At 42.2% G+C, this 18,863-nt stretch overlaps 1 protein-coding gene across 2 annotated transcripts in view; it reads right to left on the bottom strand.

The window, feature by feature from the left end:
* The window catches only part of CFAP36 (cilia and flagella associated protein 36), a 108,177-nt gene that overhangs the window by 50,451 nt on the left and 38,863 nt on the right, over positions 1-18,863 (bottom strand). For both annotated transcript variants that reach the window (XM_045011930.1, XM_045011931.1), the window contains 3 exons: positions 15,143-15,244; positions 9,713-9,827; positions 6,205-6,292 (listed from right to left, as the gene is read on the bottom strand). In XM_045011930.1, the coding sequence (XP_044867865.1) occupies positions 6,205-6,292; positions 9,713-9,827; positions 15,143-15,244 (305 nt within the window). The remainder of the gene's footprint in view (positions 1-6,204; positions 6,293-9,712; positions 9,828-15,142; positions 15,245-18,863) is intronic.

Raw genomic sequence — 18,863 nt, 5'->3', positions numbered from 1 at the left:
CTCAGGGCTGTGAGGCCTAGAGGCCAGAGTCAATATGGCTGCCCTTAAGCTCAGGGCTGTGTGATGTAGCAGCCAGAGTCAACGTGGCTGCCCTTGGCCTCCAGGTTGTGTGGCCTGGTGGCCGGAGTTAATGTGGCTGCCCTTGGCCTCAGGGCTGCGTGGCCTAGTGGCCTGAGTCAATATGGCTTGGGTGGGGGCCCTGGCCTGCAGTCTGGACAGAGCAATAATCGGTCTAGGAAGATCAGCTCTCTGGCAGAACAGAAGGCAAACAGTCTATCATCCCAGCTCTGGCGGCTGGCCGACAAATGCAGGCATCTTGGCCTCAGATGGGGGAACTGCCACCCAAGGGTGGGGTGACAGGGAATAGGGGGACATGGGCCCACCTGACTCCACCATGTCCAAGCCCACGGCCCTGATCATAGCAAGTGAGTTCACCACTGAGTCAGTGGCAGGGTCTGACTGAAACACACCGACTGCTGTGGAGACAATGGCTAGTCCCCACCACCCCTGGCTACTTTCTATCATGATTCCTGTCATCCGTGGTCTGGGTGTCAGTGTCTCTGGTTTCCACAGGCTGCACTGCTCCCAGCAACTGCAACCTCCCTGGGGCATCCACCGACACTTGGGTGTCAGTCTGAGGCTCGGCACCTCTGGCTCCTGTGGTCCGGGATTCCTGCTGCTCCTCAGCTGGAGCTGGCAAGGTGTGTCCTTCCTCCTCGCCAGTCAGCCTGACTGAGCTGGGCTGCTCCCTTTTATACTGCAGCAGCAGTTGGAGCATGCCCAGCAGGAGCGAGGGAGCGTGGCTTCCACTGCCAAGAGTGCTGCCTTTACTCCTTCATCCCCAAGGTGGGGCCTGTATACCCCATCACAAGCAGCTATAAAGATTTTGGATATTTTTATGTTATGGAAGCCTGTGGATGCCACTTGATCTCTGGTGGAAAGACCTTTAATAGTTGGCAGGAAAGATATATCTTCTAAACCTCGGGTTCTATGATTCTGTAGGTGATAATACCACTCTACTCAGCACTCGTTAGGTCTCAGCTGGAGTATTGTGTCCAATTTTGGTCACTGCAGTATAGAAAGGATGTAGAGAAACTGGAAAGGATCCAAAAGGAAAGCAACAAAGATGATCAAAAGGTCAGAATGTAAGTCATGTGAGCAAAGGCTGAAGGAACTGGGTACATTTAGTTTGGAAAGGAGGAAATTAAGAGGGAACTTGATAGCAGTCTTCAAATACTTGAAAGGCTGCCATAAAGAGATAGAGAAAATATAGCAGATTTAAATTAAATCTCAGGTAAAACTTCTTAACTGGGCAATGGAACAAACTTCTTAGTAGGACAACGGAACAAACTGCCTTGGAAGGTTGTGGAAGCTTCTTCACCGGAGGTTTTCAAAAGGAGTCATCTGTCTCAGATGGTTTAGACACAAAAAATCCTGCATCTTCACAGGGGGTTAAATCAGATGACCCTTGCGGTCCCTTCTCCCATTGTGGTTCTATGATTCTATCAGTCAGCTGGTAGCACACTGAGATATAATGCATTATCCACTTTGAAAGTACTGGGAAGAAATTACTTGACTTTTGGACTGGCCAGTTATAGCCACAAACGGACATGGTGGCATTCTGAAGATTTGGTACTATCAGTATAGTATCAAAGAGTTCTGGAATTGTCCAGGGTACGGAGCTTCTTCTCCCATTACACAGTATGTGCTTTTGGAAAAAAAGTACACACAAGTTGATTGATACAAATGGAGGAGTTTTGTATGAAATCTCAGGAATACTATCTCTCTGTGAAAGAAAGTACATGGGGGTTCTACCATGAGCACTTGGAGGTTGCTGACCCTTCTTGTTGCACTGATGGTGACCAGGAATACCATTTTGAAGATAAGATGGTGGATGAAGCACTCTGAGAGGGGCTCAAAGGCGGGCTCCATAAACCTAAGAATAGCAGCACTGAGGTCCCATGCTGGAGCAGGGTCCTTGATCGGTGAGTAAATATGCATAAAGTCCTTAAAAGACCTTGGATACCATCAGATGAGATTAAGATTGACAGCAATTGTATCAGTGGACGATACTGCCACCAGATGGACCTGATCGAACTGAAAGAAAATCCAGAATGCTTTCATTGAAGCAAGTAGTCCAGACTCTTTGGTATCAGGCCAAATTGGGCCACCCACATAGAGAATCTATTCAGCTTAGAAGAGGATGCTCCTTGTAGACAGTTTTCTGCTCCTGAGCCAGGATCTTCCAAACAAGTGAAGAGCAGTCCTTTTCCATGGCACTCAGTCAGCCAACATTCAGGATGTCAGTTGCAACATTTTAGGGTCCGGGTGGAATAGTTGTCCCTAATTCTGAGACAGTAGATCAGGTGTTCTGGTCATACAGACATCCTTAGGCGGTCTCTCAGTCAGAACTGCCTTCACCAGAAGCGGGCTATGAAAATGAGTTTCACCTCGTCTCATCTTGCTTTGGCAATCATCCTAGGGAACAGTGGGAAAGTGTGAAGGAGAATTTGGTTCCACTGTAGAAGGCAGGGGTCTGGTGAAGATTCAAGGATCATGCTTCCTCTGGAACAAAAGTTCAGACACTTGGAATTGTTCTGGGTAGCCAACAGCAGAGTGCCCCATTAGCAAAGTATCAAGTCAACAATGGATTTCAGTAGTGACCACCTGTGACTGGTGATGGACTGTCTGTTTAGGAAGTCTGCCAGGTCATTGCTGCCTCTTGGAATGTGTAGGGCCATTGGGGTTATGCCCTGACAGGAGTGACAGTTTCATAAAATGATCGCTTCTTTACACAGGGCAGAAGAGCATGCTCCCCTTTGCTTGCTAATTTGATGGGTAGTGGACATATTGTCTGTCGGTATCTGCACAAAGGTTTGCAGGATCAGGATGAATGCCATGCATGCCAGTTTGATGAACTCTAAAATGTTTATATATAGTTTCCTATCTTTCAAGGGAAGGTCCCTTGAATTTGCAGGTGGTTCAAGTGGGCTACCCTGTATCAGATGCATCTGTGACAAATGTTCTGGATGGTGACAGAGTCATGAATGGGTGACAGTCCAGCATGAATGTTAATTTTACCGAGCAGCTGCTGTGGATCAGAGAGCAAACTTCCTTTTGCAAACACCATCTTTCCGTGTTTCCAAAATGAAAAATTTCAAAACCCCCGATTCATGAGAATTTTTTACAAAATTTGGTTCCAGTCCTATTTAGACTGAAACCAAATTTCAAAATGTCAAAATTTCCTGTAAACCATAAATTCTGAATTTCAACCAGCTCTAGCAACAAAGCCACTTCTGTTTGTAAAAGGCTTTCCTGAGAAGGGCTCTGGAAAAGGGATAGGGAAGGGAGGCAGGTAGGGAGTGAGGAAGTCAACTGAATGGTGCAGCTGTGAGTAATAATGTCCAAAACCCATTTATCAGCTGTAATGTCCAGCCATGCCTGGTGGTAAGCAGTGAGGCAGTTTTCAAGTATAAGCTCTGGAGTGGTCTTGGTATGGCTTTTGACCATTTCATCAAACCTGCTGTCTCTGGAAGGCAGGCTGGTGCGATATGAAGGAGGAAAACAGGCAACTCCACAAGTATCAGTGTTGCTTTCTAGGTGAATACTTGGGCTGGTGACTGTGACAGAACAATAGCATTCTCTGCCTCGGGGGTGGTTGCAGAAAGGTTCATGATACAGTCCCAGGCATAAATGTCCAGGGATCTGAGTGTTGCCTTGGAATCTCTGAGGGAATGTCTGTCACACTTCATCTGTTCTTGTACTAAATAGATCCATACCCTCAAAGCGTAAGTTCTCAGTTGTGGCTTGGACTTCTCTTGGTATCCCGGACACCTAAAGCCAGAAGGCCCAGTACATGGTGACTGCCATGGCCATCAAGTGAGTGTCTGTATCTGATTCATGAACTGTCCCTGGTAGCGCAGTTCTAGCTATCATTTGGTCCTCTTTGATTATGTCTCTCAGCTCCTCCCTGCCATCTTGTGGGAATCAAGATAGGAAGGGGATCATCCTCTCCCACATCAGTAAGTTGTATTTCATGAACAGTACATGGTAGATCATGATGTGGAACTGGTGGGATGTGCTGAGGAGCAGGCCTTTAGGTTGAAAATGTCCAGCTTCTTGGGGTCCTTGTCTTTAGGAGTTTCTTTGTTTGATCTGCTTTTCTCCTGAATGATGGAGACAATGAGCGAACCTGGTGTTGAATATGCGTAGAATCACTCAAAGCCTTTGGGTGGACCCTGTTACTGTTTTTTCAGCTGCTCTGAAGTCAAGGGAAGCAAGGCCTGGGTGTGCCACAGACACTTTGCTGTATTTTGGGTTCTCTCATTGATCAGGAGAGCAATTCTTGCAGGCACCAAGGATGTCAAACAAACTGAATCACCTTTGTTTTGATGTCCCTTGTATCCACTATCCTCGATGATACTTTCTAAAATGCCCTGAAGTCACTGATGGCCAGTGTTGGGGCCACAGTGACTGCTTCATCTCGGGACAAGGAAGATTTCTTTGGTGGGGAGGACAACTGGAGTGTGTCTCTTGCTAGTTCTTCCACTCTTGGGTATCCCTCCAGTTCTAGTGAGGGTGCTCTTGCCAGAGATGCCAAAGGTGGCGGAGATCTCCTCTTTGCCAAGACACTGGAAGAGACCCCATTCCAAAATCTGAGAGGACAGGCCCCAGTACAGCCAGTACAGCTTTGGTGGTGGGTTATATTGGTACTGGCCTGACCAAGGAGGGCCCATTGGCTGCCAGTTCCGCACTGGAACTTGGTATTACATGCCTTCGGGGTACCTTTGCTGGTATTGTCATTCTTGGCTTTCAGGCAATGGTGCCCTACTCAAGTAAGGGGAGAAGGAATGGCCCTTTCATAGGGAAGAGAGGTAACTCTCTAGGGATGCTATTGCCAACGCATGTAGTTCCAGCTCTGATGTTAGTAGTTCCAGAGTAGATGTCTGTGTTGGGTTCAGTACTGAGAAAAGCAGCAAGGGGGGCTAATCAAAGACATATCTTGGTACCAGGAATGGTTCCGGCTCTGGGGCTAGTGCCAGAGATCTCAACATGGAAGTCGATACCAGTGCACCTACCACCCTTGTGCTCAGTCATTGCCGATGTCCTGGCACTATACTTCATTGATGCTTAGTATTTTGAGGGCTTCTCTCCTGGTCTAGAGTCCTCTCTGAGGGACAGATATGTTATCTGCTCCAAGCTGCATTTGCATTTTAATGGAGGAACTTTTTCACTTCAGAGGGTGAAGCCGGGTTTCTCTGTCTTGGAGTTGCGCTGAAACTGTCCATGCCAACACAGTCCACACCAAGGCCTTTGGTGCCAAGCTAGATGTGGTCAGTTTGGGGGTGCCAATGCTGATGGTTTGGACACCTTTTATTTTCCCTTCCTTGCTAGAACCATGGATGTTGTGCCCAGTAGCCAGGATACTCACCAAAGACAATCTCCTCGGTTCCTGTATGAAGGATATCTCCACTCCTGGATCTAAAGCTACCTTCATGAATTGCTCCAAGAGGTGCAGTTTGAACTTCATATCTCAAGATTTCAGGGTACAGGACAAAAAGAAGCAGGAGTCACACTTGTTGGGGATGTGTGCTTCCCCAAGACAAAACAGGCATCTGCTGTGTTCATCTGTGATGAGTATAAACTAACAGCAGGAATGACAAGGCTTAAATCCGGTGGGTTTTGATTTCATCTTAGCCAGTGGCAGACGCAAAGCACCTCACCCAGGTGTATAGGGGGTTTTCCCAGGGGAAAATCTCTCTTCTTTCTTTCCTAACTGCTTTCTTCTTTCTTTTTTGGAATGGAAACACACAACAAAAAATCAAATGAAGAAATTAATAAAACAAAGAGAAGAAGAGTTTCTTCACTGGAGAAGAGTTCTGAAATTCAGAAGCAGGTCAGATACAGTCCAGGTTGTGTCTCACTGCCAGGGGTGCTAAGCAGGAAATAAGAGAGGGTTGGGGACACTTTGCCCTATATGCCTTCTCATGGGAGCACAAGGAGGCACGGCCCCACTGGATGTGGTTGTACAAAAGATTCCAAGCTTGCACACATGTACACTTATATTAGGATGCACACTGACACGTGTTGAAGAAGAATATTTATGCCACCTACAAAATGAAGGAAACACCCAAGTAAAATGCAGCAGAATATCCATGTATATCTACTACCATAAATATTAAGTAGGAGACCATTTCTTGTTACCTAAGAACCTCTCTGAGTATTTTCATTTCTTGTTGTTCAATTTCAGTGAACACATCAGAACCATCTGTCAAACAGTCAGGTAGCACACCTATAAAAAAAACATAGCAAAAACACATGTATTGCTCTAAAGAAAATGGATTCTCACTCCATTTTGCATGCATTCTTCAACCAGAGAGAGAATAGTAGGGGGAAATTACTAAACTGTAATTCTGTGTCTCAGAAGATATGTTTCCAAAAAGATTCTAAATTTTTGGGTATCAACTTCCCAATATGAGACTGGCAGAACTCTCAAAGCTCTAAAGGACTGGTCCCCAAGGGCAGCTGTAGCTGGTAGAGCATGAGCCAGGCTCTCCATTATTCTGTGCCATTTCCCACATTTCCAAAGCTCCCAAGTGACAAGCCAAAGTGAAAAATTATCTTGCAGACTAAGAACTACACTGCTACCCCAATATAACGCGACCCGATATAACATGAATTCGGATATAATGCGGTAAAGCAGCGCTCCGGGAGGGGCGGGGCTGCGTCCTCTGGTGGATCAAAGCAAGTCTGATATAACACGGTTTCACCTATAACGCAGTAAGATTTTTTGGTTCCCGAGGACAGCGTTATATCGAGGTAGAGGTGTATTACAGAAGGAAAAAACAACACAAAACGACAAAACCCCAAACTCTGAAGGAGAAAAATGGGTGGATGAATGGGGATCATATCAGAAAGATCTTGAGAGAAGCACAATTACAGGTACAGTAACTCCTCGCTTAACGTTGTAGTGATGTTCCTAAAAAATGCTACTTTAAGCAAAATTATGTTAAATTAACCCAAGTTCCCCATAAGAATTAATATAATTTGGGGGTTTAGGTTCCAGGGAATTTTTTTTCGCCAGACAAAGACTTCTCACACACACACACACACACACACACACACACTAAGTTTTAAACAAACAATTTAATACTGTACACAGCAATGATGATTGTGAAGCTTGGTTGAGGTGGTGGAGTCAGAGGGTGGGATATTTCCCAGGGAATGCCTCGCTGCTAAATGATGAACTAGCACTCAGCTGAGCCCTCATGGATTAACACATTGTTGTTAATGTAGCCTCACACTCTACAAGGCAGCACGAATGAAAGGAGGAGACACAGCATGGCAGAGAGAGACAGACACATACCATGTGTGTCTGTGTGTGAGTGAGAGACACACACCGTGTGTGTGTGTGTGTGTGAGTGTGAGAGAGAGAGAGAGAGACACACACACACACCCCATGTGTGTGTGTGAGAGAGAGAGAGAGATGCGCATTGCCCCTTTAAGTACATTGACACCACTCTAAGTACACTGTCTTTTAAAGTAGATCAGCAAGTTGAGACAGCAGCTGCTGCCAGCAAGCTCCCTCCATCCTGAGCCCTGTCATGTCCCCCACCTGCTATGTGGAGATGAGGTGCAGGAGCAGGGGAGGGGGACACCCTGACATTAGCACCCTTCTTCTCCCTGCCCCCTCGCACAGCAAGCAGGAAGCTCCCGGGAGCAGCTCCAAGGCAGAGGGCAGGAGCAGCACATGGCAGTGGGGGGAGGGACAGCTGAATTGCCCAGCAATTGATAGCCTGCTGGGCGGCTGCCACACAGGGAACTTAGGGGAGCTGATAGGGTGGCTGCCGGTCCACCCTGGTTCCAAGCCCCCACCAGCTAGCTCCAATGGGCTGCTCTTTCTGCAAGCAGTGGACAAAGCAGGCGGCTGCGAAACAACATTACCAGGGAGCATTGCGCAACTTTAAACAAGCATGTTCTCTAATTGATCAGCAATGCAACAACAAAACAACGTTCACTGGGACGACGTTAAGTGAGGAGTTACTGTAAGTAATTTTCCCTCATATAAAAGGTACTCAGATATTATGTTGATGAGTGGAATAAAACAGCCCATGAGGAAATTAGTAAATCTGTATTCAGTACATAGTTTGGATAATGTGCAGTAAATATGGCATTGGGCCACACAATGAATGACAATAAAAATAAATATTGAATAGCTACCTATTAAGTGAGCATCATCCACCCTATGCACTGAATAAGACAAGGGTCCAGTGGAAAAAATAGTATGTGATCATGTAAAGACTATCATAATGCATACTCAGAAGGGGGCCAAATTAAGGTTGCACAGACAACCTTAATTCTGGTATTTCCTAGCTTTTAAGTGCTGGACTTTGCAACCTTGATGTTGTTTTAGTGGAATTTCTTGTATATTATATGTGTGCATGTGTTTGAGTCTGTTTTCCTTTTTTGTGGCCCCAATTCTGGGGTCCACCATGGCCCCTTTATGCTGGTTTTTAAAAGGAAACCACTTACAGAAACAGTCAGTGTGTTCAAACTGAGCATGTGTCCAGCCTACCCATTGGCTTGGGCATTCAGCTTCTAGTCCCTGGCTCTGACCCTTAGCTCTGTTCTTGACTACACCTCTGGGTGTCCTATGGTCCTCATCCTTGACTCCACTCTAACCTCCAAGCTTGGCTACCCCCTTGGCTCCAACCGTTAGACCTGATTGCCCACATCCCAGTCATGTCCATTAGACTATTACTTGTAACAACTATATATTTTATTTACATACACACACAGTTCTTGTACAGACAAAAAAGGCAGAGGAAAATTGCAAAACCTTTAGATTTAGCAAGTTTCAAGCTTACTGTATGAAATACAAAAGTTGAAGTCTCCAGACAATAGCATGCTGAAATTACTGCACATATATATGTATGTAGTCATTACGAGTCAATAGATATTAATAGAGTGACTAAATAATAACTCTCATATATTTAACTCCTACAGTTTGAGATGCAGCACCTGAAAATGAGAGAGTAGTAATGGAAGTACACATCAAACTTACTGTACAGCCATTATGTTCAAAACTGCTATACAGAATGAGGTAAATATTCCCCCATACTGAGGGCCTAGGACACAAATAAATTGGTACGATTCCTCTGGGTAGAGAGTGGGGCTGGTGAGAAGATTTCAATGTGCATCCCCTACACAGTGTAGACTACAGCTCCTTGTGAAGCTATACATAGAGGTTTGGAGCAACGGTAAGGTTAGGTGTCAAATGTATCAGATGCTATGAACATCCATCTGTCCTTGTCCTCCACTGAGCTGGGGAACAGGCAACTTGAGAGCTGCTGCACTTTGGATCACGACTACATTGTGCCAAATTTTAGTTACTTTTGTAATACCACCATTTAAATCAGAAAATCCTTAAACTGAAATTTGAATCCAAGTTTCATAGAAATAATCTAATAAGCTTTCAGATAAAGTTTTAGATACATTTTAAAAGGAATACAATTAGCTGTGGCTGACAGAACCAGTTGTAGACTCAGGGTGAAATCCTAGCCCCACTGAAATCAATGGAAGTTTTGCCATTGAATTCATTTGGGCCAGGATGTGACCTTAAGTATTTATGGATTGGTAGACCATAGAGTTATCCACAAAACAGCTGAAAAGATGCACTGAGAACTAAAATTTCTCATTTACTATTTCTTACCATTTCTTTCTTGAATGATTCTAATGGCTTGCAACTGCATTTCAATGTTTTTCTGTACCATCATTTCCTTAAATAATCTAAAATCTTCTGCTGCCAACACTGGTTGCAAAATGGCCTTTGGGGGGAAAAAAATCTACAAATTAATTAAAAACCTTATAGAAATCAAAAACTGATCATTTCAAAATAGCCCAAACACAAAAAGATGTGTATTATCACAGCAAGACAACATTTGTATGTTGTGTCTACTTAGAATTTTTTTTGTTTTATGCCCTGAAATAAATACCTATTGCTGACACAATGCCAAGAATGCTGGAAACAACAGCCAACTATCCAAGGATTCATGAGCCTGGAAAACAAAGAGCTTTTCTTGTCTTATGCTCTTTAAAATCCATCACTGACAGATCTGATTTTCTGTTTTCTAAATGCAGTTTATAAACTGTACGATATAGTAAAATTACTGCTGGTGGAATTCTGCGCTCAAAAATAAAAAATTCTATGCACAATATTTTTAAATTCTGCAAAATTCTGCATATTTTATTTTTCAAAATAAAACAATATAATCACACCAGTTTCAATTATTTTTGGTCATTTATTTCAAAATACCTGTCAGCAAGTAGGTCTGTAATAGTACCGACAACAAAAAAAGATTCAGGAAACGTTTTTTGACAAATAGATTCCTTACTAGGCATATTAATACAGAACTCCAAGTAATAATTTATTTAAACTACAATACAGAACCGTATTTCCTGCACCCCTCAGAAGCAATGCAAAGGCTTGCGAGAGTCAGGGGTGACAGAGGAGTTGAGGGAAAGGGAAGTAAATTGCTAGGAAGGAGCCTGGGTGTGAACTTGGAGGGTTGTTAGGCATGGGTGGGGAAAGTATGAAACAGTTTTTGGTGGGGTGGGTGAGGAGGGATTGTTAGGGAGCTTCCCCCATGCAGACCCTGGCTGACCCCTAGCCTCTCCCATTCAGTCAGGCACATCTGCCCCTGTCCCCATGTGTGTCTGTGCCCTTACCCAGTCACTCCCCTTTCCCGATGTAGCTCTGCACCCTCTCCCCCATCCCCAAGTGTCTCTGTGCCCTCACCAAGCCTCTATGTAGCTCTGCATGCCCTCCCCCCATCCCCATGTGTCTCTGCACCTCCCTCCCCTCCGTGGCCCCATGCCTCCACTCCCATTCAGCCCTTGCCCCAGTCTGTCCTCCCCCACTAGCCCTTATGAGCCCATCTGACCCCCCCAGCACCCTGCACTGTCTGTCTCTCCATAACCCCTGTCTCCTGACCTGGCCTGACAGGTACTGTGAAGAAGGCAGGCTTTCTCTTCCTTAGCTGGCTGTGAGCTTTCTGCTTTGTTCTATTGCCAAAATACCCTCTGGTGGGCAAAAGGTGGAACTGCAGCAACATTTTGGCAGAAGCTTTTTCTGTGCAAAAAATTAGAAATCTGTGGAGCTCGTTAATTATGTGCATGTGCAGAAGCGCAGAATTCCCCCAGGAATATAAAATATATTAAATGACTTAATTCAACATTGAGGCCCCAGTCCTTCAATGAATTCCATTGCAGGTGGACCTCTACACCAGCAGAGAATCCCAGTGAAGTCAATGGGACTCTGTATGAATGTCAAGGTAACCCATGTATAGTTCATTGCAATATCGGAGCCTAATATATTTAATTATTTTTAATTGAACATTATTATAATTATAGCAAGACTGTAATTCTGTCAAACTTATCAATATTTTAATAGTTATACCCAACTCTTCTAGACATGACAAAAATATTTAAGGATGTCAAAAGGAATAATAAACATTAAAAGCTGGTTGGTCTATTGGCCTATAATAGTGCTCTGCATTTTATGTGAACTGGATTCCATTCTCATGGTGAAATCCTGGCCCCACTGAAGTCAGTGGCAAAACTCCCAGTGATTTTAGTGGGGCCAAGATTTTATCATCAGTATTCTTTTTCCTCTCAAGCTCACAGGAGAGTGGTATGAAGGCAACACACGCAGCCCATATACCCATTCCTTCTTGGCTGGTGACAGAACTTTGAGTCATTAGTGCTGTTGGACTGAAAGGTAAGTAGGAGGACTGTAGAATTACACTTGGCTAAGTGCCACACCATTACTGTAATGGTGGAGACTTGATGCATGATGCAGTGGTGGTGCGTCTTACTCTGTAGCAACTTTTGTGTGTGGTTAAAAGGTATATTACAAACACTTAAATTTCTCTAATGTAGACTAGACTCCAGATTCTGGATAGGCCATAAAAAAGAAGAAGAAAGCTAGTGGTTAAGGGAAAATACCTGGAATATATCCCCTGCCCTCTTTCTAATGACAGCCAACACATTATGGTATGGTTGCTAAAAGGAATAAGATGTCCAACATTTTCTCCTCCACACTACAGTTCAACTTAAGTGCTACAATTTGGTGAGCTTTCCCAAAATCTGATTTTTCAGCTCTATAAAATAATGTTGAAGGACTATGCTGTGTCCAAGATAATTAGAAACCAACAAGAGTGATTGCTAATCCTTCTCCAATTGAAAAATCATGTGGGCAGAAATTGGCCAGATATCCATTCCAAAACTTTTCTAAAACCTGGATGTTTTTATATTTGTATTGAAGTTTAAGTGATTTGAAGAATTGTGGCTCAAGTCAATCTTCCTTTGCAGATTATTTTGTAAACAAATTTAAGGAAACTGATTGATAAGGATTACACTGTCCTTGTTATTTTCCCTTTGCAGTAAGGGTTTTAAGTTTCAACATCCCATGCCATCCTAAACAAGCTCTCTCCTTTCTTAAGAATTCACAGCTTTTAAATTACTTATAAACTTACTCTGTCTCTCCTTCTAGCCCTCTTAGTCATCACTTCACCAAGTGATATTTTGGGTTCTTTTAAATTTTACTCAAAAAAATCAATCCCACTATTGCCCTTTAATCTTTTTTTTTTTTTTTTGGCTCTTGTCTGAACTCCCTCCAATTTGTCTACCTGTTCATCATTTTCAGTTGTTGAGATCAACCAACCAATCACATAGAATCATAGAAGATGAGGGTTAGAAGAGACATCAGGAGGTCATCTAGTCCAACCCCCTGCTCAAAGCAGGACCAACACCAACTAAATCATCCCAGCCAGGGCTTTGTCAAGCCAGGCCTTAAAAAACTCTAAAGGATGGAGATTCCACCACCTCCCTACATAACCCATTCTACTGCTTCACCATCCTCCCAGTGAAATAGTGTTTCCTAATATCCAACCTAGACCTCCCCCATTGCAACTTGAAACCATTGCTTCTTGTTCTGTCATCTGCCACCACTGAGAACAGCCAAGCTCCATCCTCTTTGGAACCCCTCTTCAGGTAGTTGAAGGCTGCTATCAAATCCCCCCTCACTCTTTTCTTCTATAGATTAAACAAGCCCAGTTCCCTCAGCCTCTCCTCGTAAATCATGTGCCCCAGCCCCCTGATCATTTTTGTTGCCCTCCGCTGGACTCTCTCCAATTTGTTCACATCCTTTCCGTAGTGGGGGGCCCAAAACTGGATGCAATACCCCAGATGTGGCCCACCAGTGCCGAATAGAGGGGAATAATTACTTCCTTTAATCTACTGGCAATGCTCCTACTAATACAGCCCAATATGCTGTTAACCTTCTTGGCAACAAGGGCACACTGCTGACTCAGATCCAGCTTCTCATCCACTGTAACCCCCAGGTACTTTTCTGAAGAACTGCTGCTTAGCCAGTCAGTCCCCAGCCTGTAACGGTGCATGGGATTCTTCCATCCTAAGTGCAGGACTCTGCACTTGTCCTTGTTGAACCTCATCAGATTTCTTTTGGCCCAATCCTCCAATTTGTCTAGGTCACTCTGGACCCTATCCCTACTCTCCAGCATATCTACCTCTCCCCCCAGCTTAGTGTCATCTGCGAATTTGCTGAGGATGCAATCCATCTCATCATCCTGATCATTAATAAAGATGTTGAACAAAACTGGCCCCAGGACCGACCCTTGGGGTACTCTGCTTGATACTGGAGGCCAACTAGACATCAAGCTGTTGATCACTACCCATTGAGCCTGAAAATCTATCTACCTTATAGTCCATTCATCTAATCCATACTTTTGTAACTTGTTGGTAAGAATACTGTGGGAGACCGTATCAAAAGCTTTGCTAAAGTCAAGATATATCATATCCACTGTTTTCCCCATATCCACAGAGCCAGTTATCTCCTCATAGAAGGCAATCAGGTTGTTCAGGCATGACTTGCCCTTGGTGAATCCTTGCTGACTGTTCCTGATCACTTTCCTCTCCTCTGAGTGCTTCAAAATGGTTTCCTTGAGAATCTGCTCCATGATTTTGCCAGGGACTGAGATGAGGCTGGCTGGTCTGTAGTTCCCCGGGTTCTCCTTCTTCCCTTTTTTAAAGATGGGCACTATATTTGCCTTTTTCCAATCATCCAGGACCTCCACCGATCACCACGAGTTTTCAAAGATAATGGCCAATGGCTCTGCAATCACATCAGCCAATTCCCTCAGCACCCTAGGATGCATTAGATCTGGACCCATGGACTTGTGCATGTACAGCTTTTCTAAATAGTCCTTAACCTATTCTTTCACCACTGAGGATTGCTCACCTCCTCCCCATAGTGTGTTGCCCAGGATAGCAGTGTGGGAGCTGACACTGTGTATGAAAACTGAGGCAAAAAAAGCATTGAGTACTTCAGCTTTTTCCATATCATCTGTCACTAGGTTACCTCCCCCATTCATTAAGGGTCCCACACTTTCCCTGACCTTTTTCTTGTTGCTAACATACCTGTAGAAACCCTTCTTGTTACCCTTCACATCCCTTGCTAGCTGCAGCTCCAGTTGTGTTTTAGCCTTCCTGATTACACTCCTGCATGCTCAAGCAATATTTTTATACTCCTCCCTGGTCATCTGTCCAAGTTTCCATTTCTTGTAAGCTTCCTTTTTGTGTTTAAGCTCACTGAAGATTTCACTGTTAAGCGAAGCTGGTCGCCTGCCATATTTGCTATTCTTTCTGCACATCAAGATGGTTTGTTCCTGCACCCTCAATAAGGCTTCTCTAAAATACAGCGATAGTTGTATGGCTTTCATAGTTAACTTTAATTCATTTGTATTGTGTAGTTAATACAACTTAAAAATTAATTAAAAAAATACAAAACACAGAAAACAAATTTTGATAAATTTTTGATGCCACATACAAATATATGGCCTTCAAGTGACACCACTGATCTAAATTAAAACTGCAGAAGTAGTTTGCTAGCCATAATTCATAGCTGATGGGTATGAATTTATTATAGAATTTTAGAAAATGAAAAATTTTCTGCAAAAAAGGACCTGTAATGCTATATTAGTGGAAATAGAAAATTAACTGATTATCAATTAAAATCCAGCCATTACTGTGGACTATAACAGCATAACATAGGAAAATATACCTGTGATGTATGTGACTTTGCAAGAGGAGATGAACACGCTTCTTGAAATGTTTCTTCATTAATTCCAATTTCCTTAAGATAACCTTCTAGCAGTTTTTCAACCTACAAAAAATTATGAGTCTTACCTTCTACTAATTTTTACCTCAGCACATAGACATATAAGTCACCAAACTTTTAAACATCTGTCAAACCATACTAATTGTCAATACATTATTTTACTATTGTGAATTTTATTTTTTTTACAGTATCTTGATTCATTTGAAAGTCACTACAATATTATTAAGAAAATTAGTTATAGTGAAAATCTCAGAAACTTGCTGGTATGTAGTATCCTCCAGAAATCCTCAGTGGTTTAGTGAGTTAATTAGAAAACTTTACCAGAGCTGTTGAACAAAATAGAAGGCATACATCACAGATTCCAGCCAGGATTCTGCTTGTCAGCTTGACTAAATAGTGGATACCAAACTCTCAAGTCTATGAATGCAAAGAGTATTTTAGCTAGAGACTAGGTCAGTGTAATTGAAGAAAATGTGGTAACACTAAAAACGATACAGTTGTGTATCAAAGTTTCTTGATAAGAACAATATTTTAATCTAAAATGTGATACAGAACAAGGATATGGAGAAGTATAAATGAAATATCAGATTAGATTTTAAGGTTTTGGTACTTGCGTATAAAGACCTAAATGGCCCAGTATGTATCAACCTACTTTTGACACTGCCTCATTTGCAGTTAGTGGAGGCACTGATGCTAGCCTCTCACCCGGATATAATAAGATGGGGATTTAGATTGGTGTTCTGCATAAGGGCTCATAACTCAAGAAAGACCCCTACCCCTTGTACAAAATAGCACAGGTTTATTGAACTTTCAAGGCACGTTGTAGGGCCCGTTTGTTTTAGCTCAACTCTGAAGAAATATAGGGGGATATAGACCAGTGTATGGGGATGTTAGTATTTGATCGTGTTGTTGATTGTTAAAAGGGGTGGACTGACTGTATTGCATTAGGGTTTTCTAATTTTAAACAACTGACAGGACATTCAAAGTCTGTGAATGGACAATTTTTATTTTTTCTAAATTGGAAGAAAATAAAATAAATAAATAAATGTCCACACAAATTACAAGACTATAATTTAAATGCATGCTTAAAACTAATATATTTTAGGTTTATTCATTATGCTTTATTTGGATTATGGAGAAACTTCAAAGTCTGGGACTTAAGGAATCCAATCTGAATTGATACCATTTGAATACACAGTTTACACCATGATTTCTATGTATGTGTGTTTGGGGCATGCCCCACAATGGCCAAATTAAAGAAAAAGATCTTGGATAAAATTAAATTGATCTTAAAAATGGACATCAACATGATACAACCACACTGTGTACTTCAAGAATAGTAACCTGAACAGGGTCCAAGAAGGCAGTAAAATATAGGCCAACTGCCAAATCCTAGTCCCTATTTCAAGACTGAGACAATGGGATTTGAGCATGGAATATCTGCTGAGGTGGGAAGAATGGAATCCACTCTCAGGCCATAAAGTATGACAAGTTTATGCCATGCCTGTGTGCAAGGGTATGGGCAATATGGGACAATGCAGAGATGAGTATTTTGGAGAAATACTTATTCTCTGCTTTAAGAGATTGTTCTGATATTTTTCAAATATTCAAAAATTAAAGTAACTTTAAAAATTCAAATTTTGCATGTGGTTAGTTATCAGGGAAGAATCATCACTTTACTAAGATTGGAGAAAAGAGAGCCAGTAAAACAAAATTACAAACAACTAAAACTTGCACACATTCTGATATAAATTTCCTTTGTCCGATAAACAGACTTTTGCACCACTATAACTGCCAGCAGTAACAGTCTTGCAAGTGCAAGGAAAAAAACCACTATTTCCTTACTTATTTAAATGTACAATTCCTTAGATGCAATCACAACCTCAATAGCTATATGTGATGCCTGCGAGAGGCATTTTGTGTCTTTCTTACTATGATTGAAAGTGCTAGATCTCTTTAAACATCTAGGTACATCTAGATACTAAACTACTCAAGATAGTTAAGACCAAAGCAGACTGTGAAGAACTTCAAATAGATCTCACAAAACTAAGTGATTGGGCAACAAAATGAAAATTTAATATGGATAAATGTAAAGTAATGCACATTGGAAAAAATAACCCCAACTATACATACATTATGATGGGGGCTAATTTAGCTACAACTAATCAGGAAAGAGATCTTGGAGTCATCGTGGATAGTTCTCTGAAGACATCCACGCAGTGTGCAGCCACAGTCAAAAAAGCAAACAGGATGTTAGGAATCATTAAAAAAGGGATAGAGAATAAGACAGAGAACATCTTATTGCCCTTATATAAATCCATGCGACGCTCACATCTTGAATACTGCATACAGATGTGGTCTCCTCATCTCAAAAAAGATATACTGGCATTAGAAAAAGTTCAGAAAAGGGCAACTAAAATGATTAGGGGTTTGGAACGGGTCCCACATGAGGAGAGATTAAAGAGGCTAGGACTTTCCAGCTTGGAAAAGACGAGACTAAGGGGGGATATGATAGAGGTATATAAAAGCATGAGTGGTGTGGAGAAAGTGAATAAGGAAAAGTTATTTACTTGTTCCCATAATATAAGAACTAGGGACCAACAAATGAAATTAATGGGCAGCAGGTTTAAAACAAATAAAAGGAAGTTCTTCACACAACGTACAGTCAACCTGTGGAATTCCTTGCCTGAGGAGGTTGTGAAGGTTAGGACTATAACAGGGTTTAAAAGAGAACTAGATAAATTCATGGAGGTTAAGTCCATTAATGGCTATTAGCCACGATGGGTAAGGAATGGTGTCCCTAGACTCTGTTTGTCAGTGGGTGGAGATGGATGGCAGGAGAAAGATCACTTGATCATTACCTGTTAGGTTCACTCCCTCTGGGGCATCTGGCATTGGCTACTGTCGGTAGACAGGATACTGGGCTGGCTGGACCTTTGGTCTGACTCAGTATGGCCGGTCTTATGTTCTTACATTTCTAGTGCGTGCAGGGAAGGAACCTCTGGTTATGTTACATTTTATGCCATTAACAAAAAGTAGGTGTCACAAATAGATCCCACAAAGTAAATTTAGATTACTATGAAAACGGCTTATGTCCAGCTAAACAGGAGGAATTTCAGAATCCCAATGCATGGTGTACAGAGTAGAGTATTATATCTATTAGGCACCGAGAAACTTTTTTGGAGAGAACCTATATGGATGAGATGGACTCTACCATAACCAAAGTGAAACCAGAGGGTTGGAAATTATATAAATCACCCTCACCTGAAACGCTGTGTTCAGTTCTAGTCACCCTAGCTCAAAAAATAAGGAATTCAGAGACAGGCACTGAAAATAATGAGTTATAGAAAGACTTCCAAAAACAAAAAAGATTGAAAAGTTTGGTATTTTTTAGTCTACACAAATAAGATGATTCATGAGAGGTAAACAAAATAATAAAGTTTTAAAAGGGCAAATAAGCTCCTTCTACTTATCCTCCCATAATTAAATATTTCCTTGTTCTTGTATTAAGTTGAAAGGCAACAAATTTAAAATTGATAAAGGAAATACATACTTCATAATGCATAATTAACTTGTAGAACTCGCTGTCACAAGAGATCACTAAGGCCAAAAATTTAGTAGGATTCAGAAAAGAATTCTTTATTTATAGAAATAGTGAAGACAT

This window comes from Mauremys mutica, chromosome 3 (genome assembly GCF_020497125.1).
Source record: "Mauremys mutica isolate MM-2020 ecotype Southern chromosome 3, ASM2049712v1, whole genome shotgun sequence".
NCBI lineage: Eukaryota > Metazoa > Chordata > Testudines > Geoemydidae > Mauremys > Mauremys mutica.
This window is presented reverse-complemented; position numbering and strand designations above follow the sequence as displayed.